This window comes from Heterocephalus glaber, unplaced genomic scaffold (assembly GCF_053883595.1).
Source record: "Heterocephalus glaber isolate CG9 unplaced genomic scaffold, H.glaber_assembly_v1.0 deba00001610, whole genome shotgun sequence".
NCBI lineage: Eukaryota > Metazoa > Chordata > Mammalia > Rodentia > Bathyergidae > Heterocephalus > Heterocephalus glaber.
In genome coordinates this window covers 19,034,306-19,061,891 of record NW_028258381.1, presented here as the reverse complement: position 1 = coordinate 19,061,891, position 27,586 = coordinate 19,034,306, and the positions used below count along the sequence as shown (strand labels likewise).

General features: G+C 40.3%; 1 protein-coding gene across 4 annotated transcripts in view; it reads left to right on the top strand.

The window, feature by feature from the left end:
* Positions 1 to 642: 642 nt before the first annotated feature.
* Auts2 (activator of transcription and developmental regulator AUTS2) overlaps positions 643 to 27,586 on the top strand; it is a 1,122,451-nt gene continuing 1,095,507 nt past the window's right edge. For all 4 annotated transcript variants that reach the window (XM_087195769.1, XM_087195767.1, XM_087195768.1 and 1 more), the window contains exon 1: positions 643 to 1,427. In XM_087195769.1, coding sequence (XP_087051895.1) covers positions 1,128 to 1,427 — 300 coding nt within the window. In that variant the 5' untranslated portion in view covers positions 643 to 1,127. The remainder of the gene's footprint in view (positions 1,428 to 27,586) is intronic.

Genomic DNA, 27,586 nt, shown 5'->3' with positions numbered 1-27,586 from the left:
AGCGGCGTTTCCGTCAGCGCTTCTCCCTCCGGCGGGGCGGCGAGGAGAGGCGGCGGCGGCGGCGGCACGGGGACACCGGTGTCTCCCGCTGGAGATTTCTTTCTGCTTTCCTCGTCGACCGACTCACCCCCTCCCTGATTGATTTTTTTGAAGAAGGGTGACCTCTTCTCTGGGACTGGAAAAAACAGTATTTTTGGCGAAGAAGGGTGTGTGTGTTGGGGGGGCGGCAGCGTCAGGGTTTGCTTCTTCTCTTCTTTCTTCTCTTCTCCTTCCCCCTCGAAGCCCGAAAAGCAAACCCCACAACTGCTCCAGCATCCTCCTTCTTCCTCTTCCTGCGCCTCCCTTCTCCTCCAACCTCTTCACAGTTTCGCCCTCTCCTCCGCTAATGATTGCATTATTATTATGCTTCCTTCCCTGGGAGGGGGTCTCGCCCCTCTCCGATCGCTCACTAACCCTGGTCTCCCCTCCATGCAATTTCGTAACATTTTTGCAGACTGGGAGTGAGTTTTCTCCGAGGCGTGTGTGAGAGGTGGCCGGGGGGCGGGGGGGGGGTGTTTTCAAGTTCATTGCCCCCACTTTTCTCGAGACCTTTTCGGACCCGATTTTGGATCCCGGGGGTGGGGTGGGGGGAGAAGGGTGTGCAGGCGTTTTTGGGGGGGGGCGGCAGAGAATGGCCGCGGGGAGGGCTCCCCGGAGCCTCCCAGTCTCTTGATCAAAGCATTCCGCTATTCTGATTTATTGCCTGCTTGGTGAGTTATTTTTTTTCCCCTCTAAAGGAGACCTGTGTGTTCAGCCATTACTTTGCTCGGCGCTGCTCCCAGGCATCTCCGACCCTCGGTGCGGCGGGGAGCCCCACACTTGGGCTCTGCGCCCCCCGTCCCTCCTCCCCTCTCTCCGCCCCTTCCCCCTTTTCTTTCTCCTCTCTTTCTTCCCCTCTCTCCCTTCTTTCGGCCGCCGTCTCCTCCGCGCCCTCCTCGGGGCGGAGGGAAGCCGTGATCGGGGGAGGCAGGGCTCGGTGTCAATTTTTTTTTTCGGGGTGTGTGTGTGTGTGTGTGTGTGTGGCCGCGGCCGGAGCCTGTGGCGGGCGGCAGGCAAGCGGGGGGGGGGGACCCCGGCGCGGCACAGCCATGGATGGCCCGACGCGGGGCCATGGACTCCGCAAAAAGCGGCGGTCGCGGTCGCAGCGAGACCGGGAAAGGCGCTCCCGGGGCGGACTGGGGGCCGGTGGCGGAGGGGCCGGCCGGACCCGGGCGCCCTCGCTCGCCTCGTCGTCGGGCTCCGACAAGGAAGACAATGGGAAGCCCCCGTCCTCCGCCCCGTCCCGGCCCAGACCCCCGCGGAGGAAGCGGAGAGAGTCCACCTCGGCCGAAGAGGACATCATTGATGGATTTGCCATGACCAGCTTTGTCACTTTTGAAGCGCTGGAGGTAAGGGGGGTCCCCCCTTCCTTTCCCCCCTTCTCCTCCCCGGTTTCCCTTTATGCCTGACCCCGCTCGGCTGCGCCCGGGGTCCCCTGCTTCCCCCCGCGTTGCTCAGGGCTGTCTGTCTGTCTAGGCTGAGATCTTATTGTTGGGGGGAACGGGGGGCGCGGGCAGACAGGCAGCAGGAGGGAATCGCAAAACCGTGCCTGGTCTCCTCGTTTGCTCGTTCTGGCTGGCCTTTCCCCCGCGCCCCTCCCTGCACCCCCTCCGCAGCAGATGGGCAGAAAGAAAGGGGTTCGGGCATCACAACAATGCGCCCCCTCTCCGCCGATAGCTCTGCCCCTACTCCTTCCTCTTCTCCCTCCCCAATCATGGCTTCTTGGCTAGTGGAAGTCTCTTTGCTGGGTTTGGGGCGCCTGTGGACGGCTCTGTGTGTGCTTTCTCCAGAGCCATATGTCCATGTGTGTCTGTCTAGTGTATACCTTTCCTAGATGTCCCCGGGACGGAGACTGATGGGGTTTTATGGTTTCTTTGCCACCGCCCCCCCCGCCTTTTTTTTTTTTTTTTTTTGGCGAAGCTGGGGAAGGGGGCGTTTTCTCCTGGATAAGAGGGAGGAGGGGAGAGAACAGGAAAGGATGGAATATCTTTCTGTATTCTGAATGAGGCTCTATTACAGAAAAGGTTGATTATAATATTATCTGTACACATGCATGTGTGTGTCCATGAGTAATTTAGTTGAAGGACAGAAAAAGGTACACCAGGGAGGACTGGTGAAAGCAAAGAATAAAACCCTAGCTGGTTGCTGAAGGGCTTGTCACCAATTGTCCCTTTCCTTTTTGTGTGTGTGTGTGGTTTTTTTTCCTAAGTGATTGGCTGTGTGTGTGTGTGTGTGTGTGTGTGTGTGTCTGTGTCTGTGTCTGTATCCCTTAGGCACCTGCAGGCAGCATTCATTTTCCTGCTGGCCCAGAAGCTCCTGGGGAGGGGATTGTTGGGAGGAGGGGGCTTCAGGGAGACTGTCCGGGGTCACTGGAAAGTACCTTTGCCTGGACGCATCTGGTTTGGTGCTAGGATTGGTCATTGGCCTCTATAAATCTAACCGCCTCCTTTCCTTCCCCACCCCCCTACCTCCCTGTCCCCACCCCCAAATCACACACTGCACACAGAAGGCTTTAGGGTTTGCAGAGTTGGTCCAGTTGTCTTAAGTACAGAACCAAGGTGTGAGTTGTTTTTAGCTTTTCATGTATCTGATGCGATGATTTGAGGTTCCTGAAGGAAACTTTTCTCTTTCCTTTTGATTTTTTTGCTGTTATTGTGGTATTGTTTCAGATGTGCACTTGCAAGCTTTGTTAATGAAAGCTTAAATCTCACATACAGTAACTGTGCAGGTTTAGATTGCTGGTTCTGTGTGTTTGAATGTCAGGTTGAAGTAATTTTTCAAAAGGCGTTTTTCCTGTCAGTGTTCTTTTCTGTGAACTGCTTTTGGTTGGGGTTGCGGTGATGGTTGTTGGCCAGTGGTTGGGGAGGAAGGGAGGGTGATGGTGTTATTGGTGGTCATCATAGAGTTTGGTGTTAGTGACTGAATCAGTTCCCTTTTGGTGCAGAATTAGCTAAAATTTTTGAGTGTTCAGGGTTATCACTCAGGGTAATTCTAAGTGTAGCTTTCACTTTACGGAGATGGGTGGGAACTGTAAGGTGTAACCTGTTTCTCTTTCTTGCTCTAAAGTAGGAGTTGAAACAGCAGGACGTATCCTGAGAATTTGGTTCACCATTGCTGCCTATAGCTGGCTTAGGGAGGTCCTTATAAGAGGTGGTTACAAGTGGTTCTGCTTTCTGCATGGGTATCCTGTACTGCTGTGTGGCCCCTCGGATTCCCGTGATCGTTCTCAAAGTCTGCAGAGAGAGGGATATAGCTCATGCAGTTGTCTTTGATTGTTTTATTTGTAGTAAGTAGCTGTTTGACTGGGCTTGTGATGTATTTATATCTATATGTGCATTTGGCTTTTGAGAGAAAATGTGTCCATTCTAGTTTTTTCAAGCTTAAAAATCGTCAGTTTTTAAAGAAGACCAAGTTCAAAATGTATCATTAGTACCATTTCTTTCCTTGCTGTAATTAGTTTTTCTGCCGCTTATCTACATTTAAAACCCCTGTTACTTTGGTCAGATGAATATTATATCACCTTTCTATTTAAATATCATGTACATATCTGTGCATAGATATAGAAAGTCTAATTTCTAAAAAAGTTTATTTAGAATTTTATAGAAGAATGTGAACATACATGGAAGTAGACCAAACAGTGATATAAACCCTGTACATCCAACACCAGGTTCAGTTCAACAACTACCAAGTCATGTCTAATTTTGCTTCTTCTATAGTTTTCTTCTGCAGTCACCCCGCGCCCTGTGTGACACGATCTCATTTGTAAACATTTCTGTGTGTCTCTAAATTATAATGTCTCAAAACCCCACAATACCATTATCACTCCTAAAAAGTGAACAGTTCTTTTATATCAAATATCTTCTCAGTGTTCACATTTTCAGAAGCCCAACTTTTATAGGAAAATTGTTAATAACATTCTCAGATTAAAGGCACACCCTAGGGAAAAATCATTCATATTTGTCTGGTTCTTTGCCAAAGGTAGATATATTGGCTGCTTGTTATCACATTGTGTCCTTGTTGGATAGTTAAAGCATAGGTGTATAGTGGTTTCTCAAATAAAATCTTTGATGTTTCACTGTGCACGGTTAGGGAGATCCACTGAACCTGACCGAGAAATGTGAGGGCTTATTAGGGAACAGGCAACTAAACTATGAACTTAGAAATGCGTATTAAGCACATATTTGTAAATGTTAAGAATTATTATAGATATGAAGAGTTACCCTAATACACAGTATGTTTTTGTGCCTTGTGTTTAGAAATGAAAACAGTTGTCACCAAGTATCATCAAGGCCACTGCTGGTATGATGTTGTGATAAGAAACCAGAAATACTGCTTCGAACAGCTAGGCTTATAGCTTGTGCCATAGCTGACAAACTGTGGAGCAGCATACTATGGGTGTGATAATGAACTCTTTGACTCCATGATTTTGTTCTGAGAAGCTGATTTTGGGCTTCACTTTTTAAAAAGAGGCTCCTTACTCATAGTGAAATGTGTTGATATAACGAGTTCCAGTCTAGCTAAGGTTTTGCAGATACTAAAGTAAAAGTAATAAACTTGTCTACTGAGAGCCCACATTTTATGCTGATCACTCTTTAGTATTGTTGTAATCTTATTTAAGATGGTGAAAGCTTTGACGGTAGTTTGGCAGGTCCCATACTTTATAGTTAGTGAAACTGGCTAAGGTAGTTTCATATTCTGCAGGGACACTTGTCTTGAGTAATTGTGCCCTGAAGTTCAAGTGTGTGATTATGAAGAGTCTCATGATAGAAGATAAGAGGGTAGGTGAGGAGGCTAAAGTTGATCATGGTGTTCTTTTCATTATGCAGTTGAGAAGTAGAATTACCATTTGGATATGGTATTGTTTATTTAGATGTTCTTTGAATAATAAGATGAGAGCATATATCTCCGTATATCACGTGTAGTTCAAAAAAAGAGTTGCCTTTTAGCAGTCAAATTATAAATGGGAATGTTGGGGTCCTAGTACTGTACTGATGTACTAGATAATGATACCTTTCGATGCTTCTTTGGGTTTCTGTGTAGTTTGTTATTAGGAAGTCTTACGAGCTTCATGGCTGAAAGTTTGACTTTGTAAATCCATTATTTTCCGCTTTATTCCTCTTTTGTCTCTTGGGTTCTTTGGGCATTCTCTTCCATACAGCTAACCAAGGGAAAAAACGATGCAGTTGGTGAAATCAGCAGACAAGAGGCCTTGTGGAGTCTTGCAGGGTTGTGAAAATGAAAGAAAATTTATTTCTGGTGTGTAGAAGATCAAATCGAGACTTTTATGTGGTCTTCGTTTCCTAGCTTTTTTCCAGGGCTTTCTCACACATCAGTAGTCTTAAGCAGGCTATATAAAATTTGATATACTTATAACATACCACATTAATAGGATCTAATTATTATGACCAAACTTTAGTTGTTTAAAAAACAGTAGTGATGTTCCATATATCAATCACCGTATATTATGGATTGCTTAATAAGTGCAAGATACTATGAGTACAAAGGAACCTAAAAAAAAATATATATATATATATATATAGCAACTTGAAGTATGCAATTTAATTGATAAATTAAATCTAGAACCTACAAAATAATTTTGAAACAAAGTGCAACATGCTTTCAGAGACGAGAGTGGTGAGATAGGCAGGAGTCTTACCAGAGAAAATGGGTCCTTAGAAGGATGAAGTGACTGGGGTAGATAGGATGGGACTGGAGGACAGGAGAGCATTCTGAAGGAATATTGAGGAAGGCACAGAAACAAGACCATTGAGAAGATGCTCTGTGATTAGGACTTGGGTCAAGGAAGGGCTTATGGAAATGCAAACAAAAGTAAAAAGAGTTATATGTTTATGGGGTCAGGAGGCCTGTCCAGGCACGGCTCTTCTAACTAGTTGTATTGCCTTTCTCAGGAAGTTAACTTTCTGAAAACATTTTCTTCATCCATTAGTGAAAGTCAGAGTAGTTTAGAGCAAAAATCCTCAATTTGAAAGGGAACATAGCGTTGCAGGATGTTCAAAGATTGTGTTCCAGATGAAAACAGAGTGATCTGCCCTCCAATAATAGATTTTAGAACTTAATGAGTTAGATGAAATTAAATGTTTTGTTCTGTCATAATTGAAGGACTTTATTATGTGAATCTGAGTTTTGAATATCAGAGAAGGTAATGCAGTGTGCCTTATTTCCTAAATTTATTTGGCCACAGGACCCATTTAGTCTCAGCATAGCAATCTGTAATCCAGTTTGGGAAACTGGATGTTACAAGATTTCAAAACATTCTTCCAGATCTTGGAGTTTGATGATTTCTGAGTTTAGGATGAGTGGGCTGATGGTAGACAACTTGAAAAACCAGGCACAGAGACTTGTAGTTCTGTGGGAGGCTATTGCTTAAACAGGAGTGGTTAAGGGACTGTCATATGTAAATAGTGAAAGAGATTAGTTCCCTTCTTTTCCCCCTCACCTCTTCTACCTTCTGCCAGCCTTTTCATTGACTGTTAGAAACCCCACATGAGGTGAGTTTTGGTGAATGATTCTCATTAATATCTCTTTTCAGTGTGATAGCAGCCCAGTTCTGATGCCACCAAGCCCTCCAGCTGATGTGTTTTATCTTCTCTTGGTCCCTTCTAGTTTCATGTATTGCTGCTTTTTAGCAGCCTTGAAAAGAGGTTGGATGAGAAAGTAGGTTGACATTGATGTTAAAACAAAGGTTTTAGTGCTTGCTATGTATGAAGTGGTAATTCAAAAAGGGTCAGAACCTGTCTCTGTGCTACAGAGCCAGGGAAAGCTGTGAAGCCCTTTGGGTTGTTTCACTTTCTGTCTTGGAAAATTTGGCCATGGGGCGATGGAGTAAATGGGTCAGTTTCAGCATTTCACTTCTGATAGTGTACATAGCTTTAGGGTTTAAGAAGTCCCTAAGTGATGAGATTTGGAAACAAGGACGAGTGTGAATAGTGTGTCTGATTATCAATTCAAGAATTTTACCATACTTACTGAATACGTGTCACTGGAGGATATTTATATGAGATGAGGTCAAAGGTTGTGATAAGTTCACTTCATGGGGCTCATGTTAGCTGTAGAAATTACGTCAGCTAGTTTTGGGGAGTAACAGGATATAAATTAATTAGCTTTAGAAAAGAATCACGAAGTTAGTGATTGTGGTTTTGATCCTCTCTTAGTGGTGTTAGCTTTCTATGTTGGAAAAGGGTTAAAAAATGTGATTCAGGGAGTGTTGCAGGTGATAGATTCTGAAACCCCTCTATACAGCAGTTGTATGTGGTGTCAAAAATATATGATGGATATTTAGTTGGAGAAAATGTTAGGATTAGAAATAAAGTCCCCAAATGGAAATAAACAATGGAGGAGTTAAGGAAAAATTTAGGTCCCGAGGACTGCAAGATTTGAAAGCATGGGTAAGAGGATTGATAATGGTAGTGCTTCCTGGTGGAGTGAGTGTGCATGGGTGAGTTTTATTTTACCCCATTCTGAATAGGATCCTTAATATATTGAATGTAGTCTATGTAAGTGCCTTATGTTGTATGCTATTTCTCCTCTCAAGAAGCAGCGCCCCCCCCATTTAGGATTAAACATAATATACTGCTGATATTAGCAAAAAAAAAAAAAAAGCCTGGGAATTGGGATAGCAACTACATTAGAAAAAAATCTCCATTGTGTCGCAGAGAGAGAGAGAGAGAGAGAGAGAGAGAGAGATTTGAAAACTCAAATCATTGAAATTATGAAGAAAAAGCAATTAATGAAACCCAAGACAGGAGACAGTCAAAAACAATTTGAGGAGATTGTTAGCTGTTGCGGAGCTATTTCTTGTACATAATCTATACCTATTTTGGGAATTTTTTCTTTTCTAGAAGGGGAGACAAATTACGACTGAGAACCTCAGTGTGTTTTCTTTCTTTTAGATCTGAGCTCTGTTCTTTCTTCACTTCTTGTGTAAAACCTACAGGGCAGAGGTAGTTTCTATGTATGTCTTGGTATCTGTCAATATAGATCATTGTAGGGTTACAAAGAATAGGTCTTTATGCCATTTCTAACTGAGGAGGGAAAGTGAATTTCACATCATCTGATGAATTTGCTTGATTTGGAAGGGACGAGGCAAGTGTACTCTTCTGTGTCACAGGCCTGTTCAGGTCTCTGATTCCATCAATTTTCAGAGCATCTGGAGACTAAAAATCATGAGTTGCTACCTGCTTTGAAAATGTTTATTTCACACGTTAGTATATGTGGCAATTGTAATTTAGGGTCCAGTTAGATAAGCGATCCACTTGTTGCCTGCCTCTCAACATCTCTCTTCCTTTACTGTAGAGCTATGAAAATTATGGATGTAGATAATAGAAAGTAGGATTTAGAAAGTTATAGAAAATGTAGAAACTTTAAATTGTCTAAACTTTCATTATTTGAACATTGATAATTTGTTTGAGAGAAGATGATGTTAGTTCTGTGAGGGGAAATTGCTTGCCATGGTTTTCTGAGCTATTTTAGCTCATCTTTATGATTTCTTAGTTTTTATCTGAATTCTAGAGTTTGCCTGAACAAATATGGAAAATTACTAACTACATACAGATATTTTATTGTCATTTTGGCTTTTCACCTTACCTCATGGTGCTATACCTCCTTGGTACCTTCAGAGCCCTAGAAAACCCATATTCAGTAAAATTGGAGTTACAGAATAGGGACACACCTGAAGTGTATAAATAATGGCAAATGGCTAATGCAGGTTGGGGTTAATTTTTGGCAGAGAATGCTTGTGTTGTAAGTTCTGTGTGTTGCTACTCCCTGAAGCCCAGCCTGGAAAGACAGATTGTGACTTTCGGTTATGTGGGTGAAATCTGATACTTTCAGACTAACTTTTGAATCTGAGGCTAAATCATTGCCAGGATCAAATTGTGGTGATAAGATATCAGAGATGTGAGTTTTCTTGTTGTCCATAAACCTACCCTATTTTAGGCTTTTGTAGAATTTCTGATGGCAGAAATTTAAAACAAAGAACAAAGATTATAGTTCAATATTGCAGTTACCCCTCAATTGTTATGATGAAGCGGATTTTTTTTTTTGTCCTCTTTTAAGTCTTTAATGGTTGGTAGCTAACAGTTGCTGGTTAAGTATTGTTCAGTGAATAGTTTAAGTTAAAAATGTAGATGACAAAATAAAAACCCCAAAGAGATTGAAGATGTAGATAAACACAACTGTTGAACATTAGATTATCACTTGTTTTCCAGCCATGATAGAAACTCCAGTGAGTTCTGTCCATTTGTTCTGTACATATTCAATTGGCAGAAATAATAAAAGTCCAGGATTGTGCTTTACTAACAAATGATCTTATATAGTTTCAGTGCAATTATACTTTCCTTGGAGCAGATGGGAGAAACAAGCAGTTTTTGGTGTGGTGCATTGTCATGTCTTGCAGTTTACTCCTTCCTTATTTATTATAGTGGTCACTTTGGTTACTTGTAAAAATTACAGTTTTGAGATTAATGCACAGACCTCAACCTTTGGGAAGTATTATCCTAAGGTGAGCACCTAAACGTTTTCAGAGCCTGATGTGCTGTCTAAGCTGCTGTGGCATCAGAGGCACAGACCTCTTTAGCATCTCATTTTGCAGATGAAAACACAGTGCCCAGGGGTTAATTGACCTGCTCCAGAGCACACTGGGGGTTGAGCTCTGACTGTTTGGTACCCAGTGCAATGAGGAGACTCTACTTTCTCCTTTCTGGTAGTGGGTGGGTTCCATAGGGTAGGAAGTTGTGGATGGAAGTTGTTGAGAAAAAATATAATACTGCAAATAATGGTGAGCTCTGGTGATTGTAAAACTGCTTTTCCTCTAATGTTCTGATTATTAATATCAAGAACCTTTTAAAAGCATTTTTCCCTTCTACCCCACATTCTCCCTCAATGGTATATTACCCTGAAATTCATTGACCTTTTTCTATTAGGTACATTTTTTTTTTAAATTGCCACTCCTTCCTCTCTGTAATGAAGGTGTAAAGGAAAGTATAAATATTAGGGTGATAATATGATGGGTTCTTATTCTTGAATGTCTAGTGGAAAGATAAAAAAATTATTTGGACATAAGATGACCTTATGTAGCCACTTACAATTTTAACATCTCTTTTTTTCATAGGGGAGAGGGATATTTTCTTCATTTTAGCAATCCAGGGAAAGAAACTTGGAGCAGCTTAACATTCAGAGCAGAATATAAGAAACAAGGGAGCTTTAGAGTATGTTTGAGTTGAAGACTAAACCAAACTTTTTCTGAAGACTCAAAATATTAAATCCACATGATGTGTTGGCTAAGGCATCTTGTCTGTTTATTGCTGAACCAGAAAATTTATAACAACTGTTTGTCGTGTTATATATTTATAACCATTCATGTAGTGAAAAGTTTTCATGGGATTGTAATAACATATCAAGATGGATATAATTAAAACGGAAGCAGATTGACACCCTGAATTAAATGCAAACCATAAAGTAGGATACCTGAGCATTGTTCTTTTCATATTTACTGCAGGGGGCAGCCAGCCAAATATGTAAATAAAAAGACATTGACGAATTTCCCTGGGTGTGTATGTGGTTGCAGAGAACCTCCAACTATTTTATTAATCTTTTATCAAGCATTGTTTAGATTTGCAGCAGGAATGGAATGTATTAATTTGGCAGGACAAATAGCTTAGGACCAGAAAGTAGGGCATAATAAGGGGAAGACGTGATTGATATGCTGTATAACATATGTGACTGACAGTGGGGCTGAGTAATCTTTAGGTCTGTCCTTAATGTCCTTAATGGAGTTGTTGAAACAGGGTGTTTGCAGTGAACTTCAATCAGGGAGGCCCTGCCTCATTTAAAATGCAGACCGATCTCCACTTACAGTCTGGACTGGTATGTTGACAAAACTGGTGTAGATCGAATTTTTGTAAATTGGATCAAATGCATTGGGGGAATCTTGCTGTGAAAAATATGAGTCTTTTTTTTTTTTTTTTTTACCAAGTATAGAGGCCTTCCTCCCTGCAGGGAAGCTGAGATGTTGGAAGCTTTCGATGGCCATTGCTTTCCCTGAGATGTTCATGTGTTCCATGCTCCTGGAAGAAAGTGACTGAAAGATTTGCATTTTCTGTTCAAGTTTCATACCTCACTAGTCTGTGCTTCCAGGAATAATTGGTGGTGATTAGAATAAGCCTGCATCATTCAGATTTCAGAGCTTGGTTTTCAAGTGCATGCTAAGGAGGGCTTGCAGCTATGAATATGGAATGTGATTTCCATATCTGTTCCATTGGGGAGTCCAGGCATGTCCTAACCACTTCAGAGTCATGATTGTGTAGAGACACCCTAGCTATAATTTTTTATATGACAGTTCAGTTTTAAAATTGTAAAGGTGCCAAAAGCAGGGCCGTATTGTTATTAGGGAAGTCAGTGACATCTGTTATATCTTGTTAACCAGGGCAGGAAAATGCTTTAATCAAAACATCTAATTATGTCCTCTTAACTGATGAAATATCCTTCACTAAATTTTTGCAATTGGCCTTAATGGAAGAAGCTGGCCTCTACAAGAACTGTGAAGTAAATTTGCTCTTTTTGTTTTGGGGAACACCTTTCCCAAACCACAGTATGCTTTAATTTTATCAAGTTGCCCTTTGTATGGTGAGAATGGATGTTTTCAGAAGTTGTCTAAGCCAGCGTGAAGTTTTTGTTTTTGTCCTCTACTTGCTCTCCTAGCATATGAGGCCCCCAAAGGAGGTTTTAATTTCCAGATGTGAGCCTCAGAGGATTTGTGGTAGCTGAGAGCTGCCTGGGGAGGGAGCAAATGATAATTGCAGGTGAGAGGCAAGGGGATAATTCAGCCGTGTGCTGGGAGGTGTGATTTCACACCTGAATGTCAAAACCTGCTGTGTAAGACAATTGTGTTGTTTTAAAACGTTTTATTAATCTGATATAGAATGGACCAGATTGTTCCAGGTCACCTTCTCTTGAAGGAATTTGACTGTTTTCAGTGAAGTAAGTATAATATGATTCCAAAAATAGATTCTGTGTTTAAAAATAATTTTATGTAACATCTGAAAATATAAAAAAACTGTTTAACTTGGTAAATCTATCCATTTCTACTTTCCTTGATCACTTTTTAAAAATACTTTTACAATGTAACTTTTAATTTTGAATCACTCAAACTTCAAAACCAACCAACTAAAACCGTCATTTTATTTGTTTCCAGCCCAGAATTAAATTTTTTTTGAGATAGAGGGTCTGTCTGTGGAATTCTGGCTGACCTTGAACTCACTATGTAGCTGAGGTTGGCCTCAAACTCACACTGATCTTCCTACCCCAGTCGCCTGAGTTCTGGGGTTACAAGTGTGTGCCACTGTGCCCAGCCAGAATTAACTTTTAACTGCAGCTGTTACCTGGTTCCAGAGTCACAGATGATAATAATCATGATACTAATATTAACGATAGTATATTATTGATAATCTTAATTCTGGGATATGGATTAGGTTAGAGATTTCTTAGTTTTGGGAGCCTTTATTTCATCTTTCTGGGATGATTTTTCCGTGAGATTGAGGCCATTGTATGCCAGTTCCTATTGTAAACTCGTCAGTGAATTTGGTGCCCCGGGAACAGATGTGTAAAATTGAAGAATCTGACTGGTACCATCTCACAGGGTGTTTTGCATGTAAGTTTGTATTTTACAGTAGGTTCCCTAAGTATGTTGTCTCACCTGCTTTTGAATTCTTTGAGGAAGTGGCATTTGTTTGGGAATCAGTTGCACAACAAAAGTGACCTTATGGCTAGTGCTAGATTTTTTTATTTTGTTGTAAACTAATAGTCACTCCGTTATTCTTGGTGAGCGAGCATACTAAATAGCTTTTTCTTTTTGTATTGGAGAGGGTATACCCAGGGCCCAAGCATGCTAGGTAATCACCCTTCCATGGAGCTCCATCCTCAGCCCTCTTCACTTTTCTTGGTATCTACAAGTTGTCTACAAGATTATATTTCTTGGACATAGCTAGTGACAAGTAGTCGCATTCTTTTTTTGTCATTATTCTATGCACATCTGCAGATTGTTCTCCCCATTCCCTACTCCACCTTTTGAGTTTGTTTATACTACAGGGAGTATGCTAATGAATGTGGCATTAGATTGCTTCTTATGGCTACCTTCCTTATCTCCCCTAGGCACTGTTATACCTAGTTCTTCCTCTGGGACTTCAGTTTTCAGATGTGGCTGATGGATGATGACCAGCTGTTGGGCGATGGTAGTGGCGGTGGTGGTAGTGAGGACAGAATGGGACTGAGTTTTCAAAGGATGGCTTGGTTAATTTGAAGATGAGTCAAGTTAAACATTTTCCTGAAGGATCTTCTTCTTTGCAGGGAGGTGACAGTTTCTTATTAGAACCACCATGCCCCGAGAAACGCAGCCCTCCCTGCTCCAACTAACTACTTCAGTAAGCACAGTTACCCTTTTGCACATCTAAAAAGGAAATAGAGTTCTTCCTTTACGGATTGTAATTGTAGGGGAGACCCAAATCAAAGAAAGTCCTTTGAAATTTAACTATAACTATAAAAATCTAGTGTAATAGGAACCACACCTTTAAGTCCAGGGTTTTAAAGTTGATTTCTTATGCTTCAAATTTATGTATGTGTAAAACACGAGTTCTGTATTACCTCTAGGGCCTGACTCAGAATTGAAACTCTTAGATAGGAACTTTGAATTTTTTTTTTTTTGCATTTTACAGTTTCTTTCTTTTTTTTATTAGTACAGTGCATGTTTGTAGTACATAATATTTACATTACTTGTGTGGAGTTGGTACGTGTACACAATACATCTTAATTCCTTTTCCATTTCCTTTCCCTCTCTCCATCTATTGATTCCCTTCCCAATTGAGAAAATTCTGTCTCCCTACTTCCTACTGTCTTTTATTTTGCTCTTTACTTATATGTTGGGTTTCTCATATAAATGAACTATGCAGTATTTAAGCTTGTGTCTGATTTATTTCACTTAACATTATGGTCTTGAGATGCATCCATTTTCCTATAAATGACTCAATTTTTTCTTTCTTTATGGCAGAATAGTACTCCATTGTGTGTAAATACCACATTTTCTTTATCCATTCACCTGTTGTTGGATGTACAGGCTGCATCCAAGATTTTATTAAATGAAATGACATGGTAATTATTGAAAGTGCCAAGTGCTCAATATATACTCAAAAATGCTTGCAAAATTCTTCTACCTTGTCGTATCTTGGAATTTAGTAAACAAGAAAACTATTTAGATATAGTAATGTTGTACTTTAACAATTCATATTAATATAAAAATATTAAAAATGTTTACAAGAACATTTTTAATTGCATGTGTTTATATTGAAAGATACTTTCCCCAAATTTGTAGGACCTTCCTCACTTTCAGATTGAGTAAATTAATACAATTATTCTCAAATTTTATCATATTCCATATGTGATGCTATTTGTTTTGGTCAACACAAACCTTTTTGAAGTAAATAAGACAGGGGATAAGATCAGGGATTCTTCCAACAAATAAAGTATGAAGAAATTATTCTTAAGGTGGTAAATTTAATGGGGACATTAAGAAAAGGAACTTTGAATTTTAAACATTGTTTTGTGTCCTTCCTTGCCTCTTTGGTGTTTGTAAATACCTGTCTTGTGAAATTTTCGATTAAGGAAATATAGTAGTGTGAAGATAGACTGGCAAAGATGTGTGTCAGTTTCCCTCTGGGCAGTTCTCCACTGTTTACAAATGAATATTACTTTAGCGTTCTTGTTGTGGATTTATTGACTGTCCATATTTCAGCCATACTCTTGTTTAGTATGGTATGCCTGAGATTAGGAACAGAGAAATATATATTCTCTGACTGATTTGGAAATGACGTTGTTGAAATACAGCCCATATGGCCATTGAAAAATGGTTAGTACTGCATATAATTGCCTTCCCAATGATTTGCTTTGTCATTACTTCTGTCTTCCAAGAAGCACTCCTGTAGCATGCCGACAGCAGTGGTGTCATTAGAAAACATATGGACATACAAAGGCATTAAATTGTCTTTAGTTTAAGGATTAGATTACTATAGAGGGTGTTATAGAGGTGTTAGAGGATGGTCACCAGGCTTTTAATCGATGACTCTTGCTTAGTTCAGCACTGCTAGACTGGATGACAGAAATTTGTAAAGGTTCTTTGCACTTGTTTGCTGAGTATATTTTGTATCTCTCGTACAATTGTGAGAGGGGTGGTTTGTCTCCATCACAGTATTGCAGCCAGCAATACTTCTCAGGAGCGTTTCTCCTGACTGTTTATGCCTTGTGCAGAGTTATTTTCCAGGAGACTTCTTCAGCTTCTTTTTTCCTGAATGTGAGTCCAAAGTAGGCCAACCTATGAATGATTTTATTTGGGGGTCATTTAGATGGAAAAAGACTACAAAGCAGAGCCAGGAAGCCATGAGATGGCTGCCATGTTGTACAATCAATATCCTCCATTGTATAGTGTCTGTCTTTGCATGGGTTCCAAATCTGTCACTCCTCTTCATCCCTCTGTTAGAAGGAATGAGATAAATGCAGTCAAGAGGCTTAATGATAGCTTCCAGAAATACAGGTACCATGTGACGGGGCATGGAAAGATGCAGGCCTTTGTTCTTTCCATTAGAAGGGACTTTGGAGATCATGTTGGGCAGTGGCTTGGCGACCTTGGGGTAGACTGGGTCAGCTAAGCAATGTTCCTGACCTTATTTTATTAGGAAAGCCTCATCCTTCACCCTTTTTTCCCATTTCGTTTTCCCTCCCTCCCTTCTTCCTGTGGTACTGGGTATGGAGCCCAGGGCCTTTGCACTTAGCAGTATACTAAGTCCTTTTTTATTTATGTTGAGACAGGGTCTCAGTAAGTCACTAAGTTGCCCAGGATGGGCTCAAATTTGTGATCCTTCTGCCTCAGCTCCTAGAGTGCTGGGATTACAGACATGCACCACTATGCCTGGCTACCTGTTTTTATAAATTAGGGTAAGATTCTTTTTTGGGGAAGAAAAAGGTATCTGGATTCTTTTGTTTATTCTTTCATTAAAAAATATTAGTTTTGAATTTCTATGTGCTAGGCAGGTGCAGTTCTAGGAACAGGAGGTACTTCAGTAAATAAGAGGAATTGATAATGTTCTAATGGCCTTCTTTTTAGCAGCTGGAGGGCACATATTATACATAAGTCAGCAAGTGTATAATATGTTGGGTGGTGGCAGGTTTTATGTACAGGGTGGTATTTTTAAGGAGGTGATATTTGAGTAGAAACCTGAAGGACATGAGGAAGCAAGGAAACTGGATAGCCAGGGAAAGAGCATTCAAGGACAGAGAAGGAAAGAGAAAGGAATGGCTTGATATGTGCACCTGTAGGAGGCCATGTGGGTAGAAGGGAGCCAGTGAGGAAGAGGGGCAGAGATGGGGCAAGGGTCTGCAGGGACTTCGAATTTTAAACTTCAGTGATATGAGTGAATGAGCAAAAAGCAACTATCCAAAGCCCTCACTTGCCAACTGAAAAAGTATTTTTCAATTTCCTCAAAGTCACACAGTTGGTAATGAAACAAGACCAAATCTTACATGTTGTATTCCTTCATATATAGCTTCTCATTGTACCTTGCTACCATTGGTCCAGACCTCAGGAGGCAAGCCACTGCATTGTTCCTTTTGGACCCTATGACTTATGTCTGCTTTCCTGTTTATGGATATGGTTCTCCCAAAAGACATATTTCAAGAATATATAGGATTCCAGAGTCCAGGCAGCACAAATTAGAAAACAGCCTTCATCTGCCCCCTTTTGGGTAATTTAACAATAACAGCTCCCATTTGTCAAGGTCTTACTGCTTGTGGCATTCTCTATGCTCAGAGTTTTAAAAGCATTATCTCATTTAACCCTCACAACTTTACCTTGTGAGACAGGTAACATTAGTTTTCTTAATTTAGATTTGAGGAGATTGAGGTACAGAGACATTATGTAACTTCTTCATGGTCATTTACATAGAAAGTTGTAGAGAGAGGATTTGAACCCAGACCACGTGAATCCAGGGCCTGCACTGCCTCTCATGAAGGGGGTTGGTTGTCTCTAGATGAACTTTGTCTCTATAGATATCCTCTTCTCACACCTATGATAAGATAGTTCTAGGCCTGATTCCTGGTAGTAATGGTGTCTTGTCATCCCACTTCTGTGATTCCAAATGTTTGGATATACTATATAAATGATTTCACAGCCAGCCTGGCTCTGCCCTGGCAGCTCTGCTGATTTTAGGTGGATTGCTGGTTAAGCAGATGTCTTTGGTCTTTTTGAGCTGAGTTTGATGAGAGCATTTTTCAAGACCTGTACCATGAAGCATGTTACAGAATGCAGGTCAGCATTTTCAAGTCAGTAGACCAAATTGAATTGGTCTTGATTTTTTCCTTCACTGAAATAAAAGCCTCAGACACCATCAGTGCCTATAAGCCATGGGAATGTACAATCATCTTTTCAGTACTATTGCTTTTGAGGACCAATATGCTATAAGCTTGCTTTAAAATATATTTGTAGCCATGCATGGTGGTACATGCCAGTAACGTCAACCACTCAGGAGGCTGAGGCAAGAGAATTGTAAGTTTGAGCACAGCCTGAGTAATTTTGCCAGATACCATCTCAAAATATTATATATATATATATATATATATGTGCATGTATCTGTATTTTATGTATATGGAATAATACAGAGCATAACACAATCTACACTGGTGTTTCTGTCACTAGCTTTGATAAATCTTACTGCACCTTTATTAAAATTGAAGCTTATTTTTAGTGTGTACTGCTTGAGGAGGAACCCAGAGCTGGGATTCTCAAACCTGGTTGCACGTTCAAGTATTCTGAGGAACTTTAAGAGTCCCCATATCATGAGAGAGAAAGAAGCCCCGACTCGTAATCATCAGAAAGTTTGAAGGCTTACCCAGGGAATTTCAGTATGGAGGCAGGGCAGAGACCCACTATCCTGGAGGGTGTGTTAGTTTCTCTTCACCATCTCTCTCAGATGTTCCTGGCCTTTAGTTTTTCTTTTCTCTACTGCCTCCCTTTTTAGTATGCTTTCTGGGCACTGGGAGGTAATGTCTTGGGGAACATCTCATGATTTTGTCTTTCCTGTCCCATTACTATGCGAGACAAGCTGAGAGTACCTTTACCTATTTACCTGAAATCATCAAGCACTTGGGGACCAAGAGGACTGAGAGAGTCAGAGGTGTTGGGAGACACTGCCTATTGAAAGTGTTTGGGATAAGTGAGTTACACAGTTGCCTTGGAAGTCAGTGGGGATATGGGTTTCCATTAGAAAACCTGGAGTTATGCATATCTTTACAGGAAGGCTCCGTGCTTCTAGATGGTGGTCAGGGGCCTTTTCGGCCTGTGTCAGAGTTGCATCAGTGGTAAGATGTGCCCTGCCACGGGAATGGGTGGTTCTCTGTGACCTGCCGTCCTTCAGAAGTGCTTTCACTGGTGGGTTATGTCAGGCCTGCTTATTCCCTGTGGGCCTTAGCTCCTGGCAACATCCCCATCCCCTTTGGCCTACTCATCCATTAAAAAATAGTTACTGAATTTCTTCTCTGTGCTAGCTACTGATCTAGGAAATGGAGGTAAAGTAGTGAGCCAAACAAAGACTCTGCCATCATTCTGGGGCCCTAGGGGACAATGTTACTTTCTGGTGTCCTGTTCTTTTTTGGTGTCTAACACAAAAAGGTGGTCATAGAGGGCCTGTGTGAACCTTCCTTAGGAAAGCTCTAGGGCAGGAATGGCGAACCTTTGAGAGACTCAGTACCCAAACTACAACCCCAAACCCACTTACTGATTGCAAAGTGCCAGCATTGCAAAACAGCCTCATATCCACTGCTCGGTTGCTGGCGCTGCTTGGTAGCGCGCAGACATAGAGGGTTCGCTGTAAGTCCACACCCACTGCTCTAGGGGTACCATTTGTTAAGTAATGTTTGTGTCTGATTTGGCTTAAATTAATTCTAAGAGTTTTGATTATAAATGTTTTCATGAATTTATTGCTGTAAGAAAAGTTAGGCCCTGGGATATTAAAGTTTGAAGGGACTTTTGGATTGGTCAAATTTTATTAGCAACTTAACATGATGAAAATGATGTATGGCAAAAATTTAAGCTTAGAGAAGATGCTGAAGAAATAAGAATACTTGATTCTCTTACTGCTTGAAGTGAATCCCCTAATCCATCTGTGTGCTCATAAAGTTGAAGGAAAGGAGGACAGAAAGTGAAAGTGTATCTCTGGGGCTCTCTACTGGGCAAAGCCATCAGGTTCGTCTCATTGGAAAGACGTGATCAGAAGTGAGGTTCACGTCTGTCACAGTCTTCCACAGCAGTCAGGGGGACTGGGCACTGATGAATACCGTTGGAATAGAGGTGGTGTTTGGGGTGAGTCAATAAAACATGTTGAGAAGAAAATGAAAAGTTTGAGGGAAAAATTACTGATAAGAAAGTAAAGCTTTTGGCCTAAATGGAGGAAGAGGATGGTTGATAGGATTTCCTTCTTGGAGCAACTTCATCATCAGACATGGTTGTTGACCAAGAAGAAGAAAAAATCACATTATGTAAGGAACTCTTTATATCTCTGGGATCTTAAAAAGAATTATTTAAAAATAAAATAATGAAAAAGCAAAAATGTGTTGTTTACTAGCTTTTGGATTCATAAAGTAGATTTTAATTTTAACTTCAGGGTGTGGGAAAACAGGTGGGAAACGCGAGAGGTTCTTTTTGGTTTTTGTTATTCAAGGTGATGAAAACACTTTTCACATTAGGCTTTCCTCAGTGTGTTTAGAAATCTGTGGATTGATAGGGACTGTGTGCACTTGAATAGAGGCTATTACTTGTGTATCTGCCTGAACCAAAGGGTTTGGGAATACGTAAGTGTAGGGACATCTGAGGACTCAAGGAAGTGAAGATTATATCACAATTACTGTAGAGAGATACAAGATCTCTGTTTCCTCTTATTAGAAAGAATAGGATATGAGGGGCTGGGAATTTAGCTCAGTGGTGCTGCCACCTGCCTCACAAGCGAAAGGTCCTGAGTTCAATCCCCGGTACTAAAAAAAAAAATTATGGGCCAGGGATTTAGCTCAGTAGGGCTGCACCTGCCTTGCAAATGCAGGGTCCTGAGTTCGAGCCCTGGTACCAAAAAAAAGAGAAAGAATAAGATATGAAAGTACTCAGTTATCAGTTTTTCCCCTCACCATCAGCCCAGCATGAATGCAGTGATGATAATAACAATAACTAGCATACTTACTGTGGGCCAGGTATTGTTCTAATTGCTAAAAATCACTTTTGTCATCCTCACACAGTGGTCCCATAAGGTGTAGGTACTCTTATGGTCTCAGTTTTATAGGAGAGGAAACATGCACAGAGTTTATACCCAAGGTCATCTGGTGTGTCCCTGGAGCCCATTAATTCTGGCTCTGGAGCCTGACTTGAATCACTGTATAATGGAATTAAATAATGCTTCCTAAAGCGTTTTATTCTGGTATTGTTTTACTAGGGCTTTTACCCCTCCCTCTCCCCACAGTCAGAAGTGATATACATCTTAGTTGGTTCCTTATAATAGATGAAGAAACCAGGGTTCTAGTGAATTGTATTATATAATTGTTCTGTATGACCTAGTGAGTTAGTGGTAGGACAGAGGTGTGGAACCCCGGTTGCCTAATATATAGGTCATTGCTTTCCTCACTGTACTGCATTGCTTCAACTAAAAATATTTTAAACAGTTACCTGAACTAAAGTTTTGTAAACTTAATTTGTGTCACCTGTACTCCTGTGGATGAACTAGATTAAAATAGCTGTGTACAGCATGATTTTCCCCTAGGGAGGAGGTTGTAGACATTTTAGAAACTAACATTTGTCTGTGGAGTTATCTGACCTGTTCTAGAGGACATCTTTCTAGTCTTTGGTAGGCTCAATTAAAAAGTGGAGAGAAAGTATTTAGAAGAAATACAAGAGTCACTCTCTTGTTGTTTTGCATGCTTGAAGGTTCTTGGAAGGATGTTTGCTTTTTTCATTTAAGCCTTTTTACTTTACCCTCCAGTGGGACATAGCTAACTTAATTTTTTTAAAGGCCTAAATTCAAGTCTTCTTTAGCTATTGTTTGGCAAATAAGATTTAAAAACAAGGTAGAAGGAGCCACCTTGATCCTTTGGGTTTTAGAGTCTCCTACACTCAAGCTTTTTGTTTTTGTTTGTCTTTTTGCTTCATATTGTGATTCCTTTTGTTGTACCCTTTTTCTTTGGCTATTGCTTTGTTTAAGTGCCTTGGTATTTTAAAATAAATTATCCAGCAAGCTTCTCAGTTGGGCTCTCAGATAAAAGACCCCAGGGTAGGGCTGTTCCTGAGAGCTAAGTGGAGTTTATTGTAGACTCTTCCATCCCCCATTAGTATGGTTATCCAAAGCTAGAGAATATAAATCTCAAAAGGGAAATGTGGATTGTATTTAAACCTTCAAAGGCCTTAATGGGAACCTGGAATATCATAGGTAGAGTTTTGTCTAGAGTTGGAAACTTCGAGCTCTACTTTTTCTGAGTTTTTAGCCGAATGACTTTGCTCCTGTCATTAAACCTCTGGAAATCAAAACTGCCAATGACACAGTAATGATAATGAAAATACTGTCAGGCTCCCAGACTGTGTTGTGGAAAAGTGCATATTCATGTTTTGCCAGTGACCCAGAATCCCTTGTGGCCACAGACAAATAATTCAATTTCAGTTTCTATTCTTAAATTTTCAGGAGGGGGTTCCCAGTAAGAGTTACATATATTAATAATAACATATTAGCTTCCTTTTAGGGAGGTTGTAATTGTGAGAAAAAACATTCATGAAGGCTGTGGCCAAGCATTTTGTATTTGGTGAGAGAATACCATTTCAGTTATAAAAGCTACTGCAAAACTTTTAGGTAATGACACTTTCTGCCACCAATTTTGGGAATGGAGAATCTGGATTGGAATGTTTTCAAGTAGCTGCAGATCAAAAATTTTTGTCTTGCCCACCCAGTGGTTTCCAATGCAGTTGTATTTCTGCACCACGTCTTATTAAATGTACAGATTCTTGGGCCATGTCCCTGGGACTCCCTTATGCTAGGCAAGCACTTTACTACTCCCAGCAGTTCTTTTATGATGAGATCCTGTTCAGAAGTTGTGGAATCATTAGTTTAGAAAATGTTTTTTATTGTTTCCTTGGGGCAGTGGTAACGGTAGTGGTTTAAAATAATTACTGTGTTACCAAATGCTTTCTGAAAATAAAACATATATGCATATTTGTTCTTAACAGTTTATGCATTATGAAATAGAACACATCTGACAAAAATGTTAATATACAACTCAGTGAATTATCTCAAAGTGAGCATGCACATAACCAGAATTAGGCAAAGAAATAGGAAGTTGCCAAAAATATTTGGATATTTATTAACTTTCTCAAATTTCCTTTTTTATGCCTTCTCACATCCCATGATACTTGGGACATAAGTAAAAGTTGATAAAGTAATGTACAAATGAAAAAAGGATTCTGTGTGTGTATTAAGTACCAGGTGCTTCTTAATTACTCTTATTTCTGTATAATGGCTGTCTGAATCTTGTTTCTTTTTTTTGTTGTTGTTTTGTTTTGATCCAGCCTTCAGTGAGTTCCTGACAGTGACTGTTAAGCTCACAGTCTGTGTCAGAATTAGGTTCTAATGTCTATCTCTTCAGAAATCTAATTTAATGAAACTATTCTCACAATAGTTTTTGCAAGATGAATAAGGACAGATTACCAGCCCTGGCAGTTAGGATTTTAGTAAAACAAGTTTTGTCATTACTATCTGTGTAACTTAGTAAACACAGCTCAGTGGCCAAGATATTTAATTGTTTGGTACATGATGAAGGGTGGCTTTGTGGTTAACAGACATTAAAAAAAGCCCCCTCCCTATCCTAGAATAATCTGTCCATGCTATCCTATTCAAAGCCAGTGGTAATGATGTTTCCTTGAGGTGTTTTTTTTTTTTTAATTCCTACCTTTTTTCTCCCACCAAGGAATTATGAGATTTTTGGTGGGAGAAGTTCTGGCTATATTAAGCAGCAGGTTTGCCTGTGTGTTTTCTTTGGAAATGGATGCTTTTGATGCAGAGACTGGAGTAAAGCTTGCGCTTGAGTTGTGTGCCAGTGGAGGGAGAAAGCTGTCCACGCTTGCTGGCCTTAGTGACTAATAATTCCATGCCAGTGGCTGCACATCTGTACTTGCTGGCAGGCTTGTGGGCTCTGTGGATGTAAGAGCTGCTCTCCTCCCTGCCTCACACTCAACCATCTTGCAGATCACCACTATCCAGCTATACAGGTGAAAAGACTCCAATCCCCCTGCTCTGAATGGCTTTCCATCTTTCCAGAAGTACACCAGAGGCTTGTTTTGTTACAGTGCATTGATTAAATAAATATTCCTATGTGCATAAAGGAACTGAAATCTGTCATGGCACTCTGCAGTAAGCTGTCCATTAGGAGCAGAGAAACTACTGCCCACTTTCTCCCCTTTCTCTCTTCCTGCTGCCTTTTCTTTACAGATTCTCAAAGGTGGCAGTGATAGATAAATTATCTGACTTCTGCTTTCAGGCGTGTGTGAAGCAGGAGGGGTTGTGTCATGCTCTTTGGTATGGCATGCGGTTGGGGCAGTGCCCAAGGTGTATGGATAAGAGGAGAGCCTGAGTGATTTAGATTCGAAGGTTCTTTCTTGTTTCTGGGTTGTCAGACCTTTGTCTCTTCCCTTCAGCTCTTACCAGAAGTGGACTAAGGAAGGTCTTTCAAATTAGCTTGCCCTTCTTTTATGAGAAAGAGTGCTTCTGGCCTTGAAGTAGTTCTGTGAGTGCGGACAGACATGTAAACCACAGAGCCTCTGTGAAATATGCTTCTGTTGTGTCTATTTACAAGTTTCTTTCAAATGGTAGTGTTTTGGGAGAACATCAACACTGGGACAGAATAATAGGACTTCTAGCCACAGTAGTGGCAGTTTCTTTCTTGGGGGATTTTTTGGGAGTGCTAGGGATTAAAACCCAAGCCTTGAGCATGCTAGTTAAGCATGCCCTGTACCACTGAGGTACATTCCCAGCCTCTTCCTTGTTTGGGTAGGGGTGGAAAACTAGTTAAAGGCAATGTGTAGGTTTAAGAAACTATATCTCTATGACTGATGTAGAGAGTGTTATTGTAGTGCTTTTTTTTTAATAAGGTCTTAAGCACCTCAGTATTAAGGAATGTTTTATGTGTAATGTGTTATTATAGTTCCCTCTTCATACAGGATATTTGAAAAAGGACCAAGATGAGGAACAGCAGGAGGAGAAAGAATGACAGGAACTTAGGCAGTTAGGGTTGTGGAGGACACTGTGAATATTATTTTCGAATGAAGGAAGTGGCAGGCAGAGAAGTGTGATGAAGGAAGATGTTGAAATGTTAGCAACTTCTAATATCAGCCCTTAAGGAGTGGATTGACAGAAATGAGATGGGTGGCTTAATAAAAAAAAGCAAGGAGCCTTGTAATTGTGTGGATGGCAGTGAGACATAAGTGGGAAAAACTGTTGGAGGAGGTAAAGTAAAATCTCTCAGTGTGTCTTTTCTGAATGACTGGGTAATTAGTTGGAAATGACATTAACCTGAGCTTAATTGTAATTTTGCATAGTAACAACATGCCAGCTGTTCACTGTATTCTTTCCTGGTGATACGATTTAATTATTATTATTTGGGGGGGTATCTTTTAAGCTCTAATTTTCTGTTGTGTTTTCCTTTAACTCCTCCTCATTGCCATGTCCACAGCCCCCACAGTTTAGCAGTAATATCTGTTGCGTTGTTTACCACTACATGCTGAGGGCATGGGATGCTTTTGGGTTTGCTAGTCTCTTGGCTTTTTAAAACAAAGGCCACATTGGAAAGACATTGAAATAGGCATGGATAATTGGAAACTTTGTTGTGTTTTGGATTCTTCTACAAGGTTTTATCTTATATAAATAATATGGATAATTCTGGGTCTATCAAAGGTGTTCCAAATATCAAGTGAACAAGCTGAAAAGAAGTTAATTACAGCACAGTGATTGCTCTGATATAACCAATTATTGAATCATTAAATGTTTATTACCTTTTATATGCTCCTTTCCCCCATAAGGGCAGTTTCTTTTTTAAGTCATTAAAATAGAAATGGGATCTTAAAGAACAAATTCTGCTTAAAAATTTCCACAAGACTGAAGTACTGTATTAAAAAGGTCTTCTGTGATCTGACAGCTGAATAGCCTGTTTTTCTTTGGTCTGTTGAATTAGTAATTAATGAAATGTATTGCCTGAGCAGAGAAAATAAGATTAGTTTTGCTTAGGAAGTAAACAAAAGCAAAATATTAACCCCTAAATGCCCGTTAATATTAAAGTGCAATATAAGAAGTGTAAAAATACTCATCTCCTTGAATGATGAGCTCGAGTAACACTTATTTAATTAATTCATTCATCACTTTCTTGAGCACCAACATTATGTTTAGAAAGGAAAAGGGTTATGTAAATGGAGAGGAGGCAAGGGGCCCTATCCTCAGAGACACTGGGCTAGCAGATGCCTTAGTAACTATTGATGAAATGTAGAAAGTGATAGTGCTAATAATCTTAGCTACGTTACTTTGGCGAGGGGTGGTAACAGAAAGCTTGTTTTTAGTCTATGTGCTGCCAAAGCGAGCACAGAGAGGTTGTTTTACATTAAGAATAGAGGGAGAGTGGTTATGAAGAGAGGAATCTTTTGGAGGCCACTGTGCCATTACTTGGGTTTACAGCCCAGCTTTGCCACTTACTAGCTGTGTGACTTTTTTCTTTTTCAATCTAACTTTCCTTATCTGTAAAATAGAATAATGCATATGAGGATCATATGACTAATTATAAAATATGTGTGACGGAGTACAGCATACAGTGAACATCAGAGTGTGGTGGTGGCAATTCTCTGGCATGCTCGCCACAGTGAGCACACGGAGCATTCTCTGTTGGCCCACAAGCCAAGTCACCCCAGTCACCAAGCATCAGGTTTAATTGCAGTGTTGGTACTTTGTGATAAGTAAATGGGTTTTGGGTTGCAGTTTGGGAACTCAGTCTCTCAAAGGTTCCCTATCACTATTACAGTAGGTGGTAGTTGTTCATTTTTGTGAGATAATGCAAAAAAATTCTTTCTTAGGGAAGATGCTCTTTGGACCCTAAGGAGTGGAAAGATGTTTCAGGCATATCTTGTGTTGTCATGTGCAACCATTTAATTTATAATGCCTATAGTAATGTATGCTTGTGTAGCACCATTGTAAAAATATTCCAAGGGGTATTTACAAATATTTATTCCCAGAACAGTGCTTTGAAGCAGGCAGACCATTTATGAACATTCTCTGGAGGTGTGAAAGGCTGCAGAGAGAGCCTGTCTACTGCTCGTTACTGTTCTTTAATTGAGATGTGCTTGGAGCTTGGTTTTGTTGTGGGTAAATTAGACCTGTGGAGAGAGAAAAGTTTCTAAGTATTTAATTCTCTTTTTAATTCTTAGTTTAAAAATATTATTTATGGACAAATGTGGTAAATCAATTTTAAAGATATATTTCTGTAATTTTCAGCAATAGTGAAACTTGTTTATTCCCTAGTTGCCAGATCGCAGTTGAATTTATGTGAAGTTTATGATAATAATAATGAACATGAGTTGAATTCTTACTGTGTTCCACACACTACTGATGGTCTTAACTCTATTAGTTTGCCACTCGTGAGCCTCTTTTTATAGATGAAGACTTGGATTTGCCTGGACTAACAGTGTCCTTCACTGCCTTTACAAGACACTACTTTTAGGCCTCAGGATCTATAAAATGCATCAAATGCACAGTGTTAGAGTTCGGAGGAAACTGTGAATCTGTAAATGACAGAATTTTTGTGTAATTTGAACTTAGACCTGTTTGGGAATCTTGGGTCTACTATTTACCATTCAACCAACCCTTTTTGAATATCTTTTATTATTTATAATATGGAACTGTACTTCTTCCTGTCCTCAGGATTGTATGGAAGTTAATACTTATAAATTACCCGACAGATACTACAGATACTACTGGGTCTCAGCCAAAAGTATGTGGGATTCTTAAGAACTGGTTCAAACTAGCGGCTACAGTGGAATCTGGGCCAGGGCTGTAACTCTTACTAGTGGTTTTGGGGGCCTTGGTTCTCCTCTGGATAGAAACATGTTGCTGGGGATGAGGAAGATGTCAGACAGAGATGTGCCTCAGCTTTTCAGTAGAAACTATAGTCCTGGAGCTGGGGATGTGGCTCAGGGGTACAGCACTTGCCTAGCATGCTTGAGGCCTTGGATTTCATCTCCAGTACCAAAACAAAACAAAACAAAACAACCCAAGCAACAACAGCCTCCTACAATCTTGAATCTTCCTGTAGACCATCAGCTTGTCATTTGCCCTAGAAAAGTAATGTTATAAATGTAGTATGCCCATTAAGGAATTTGGTGTTCTCTTGAAATAAC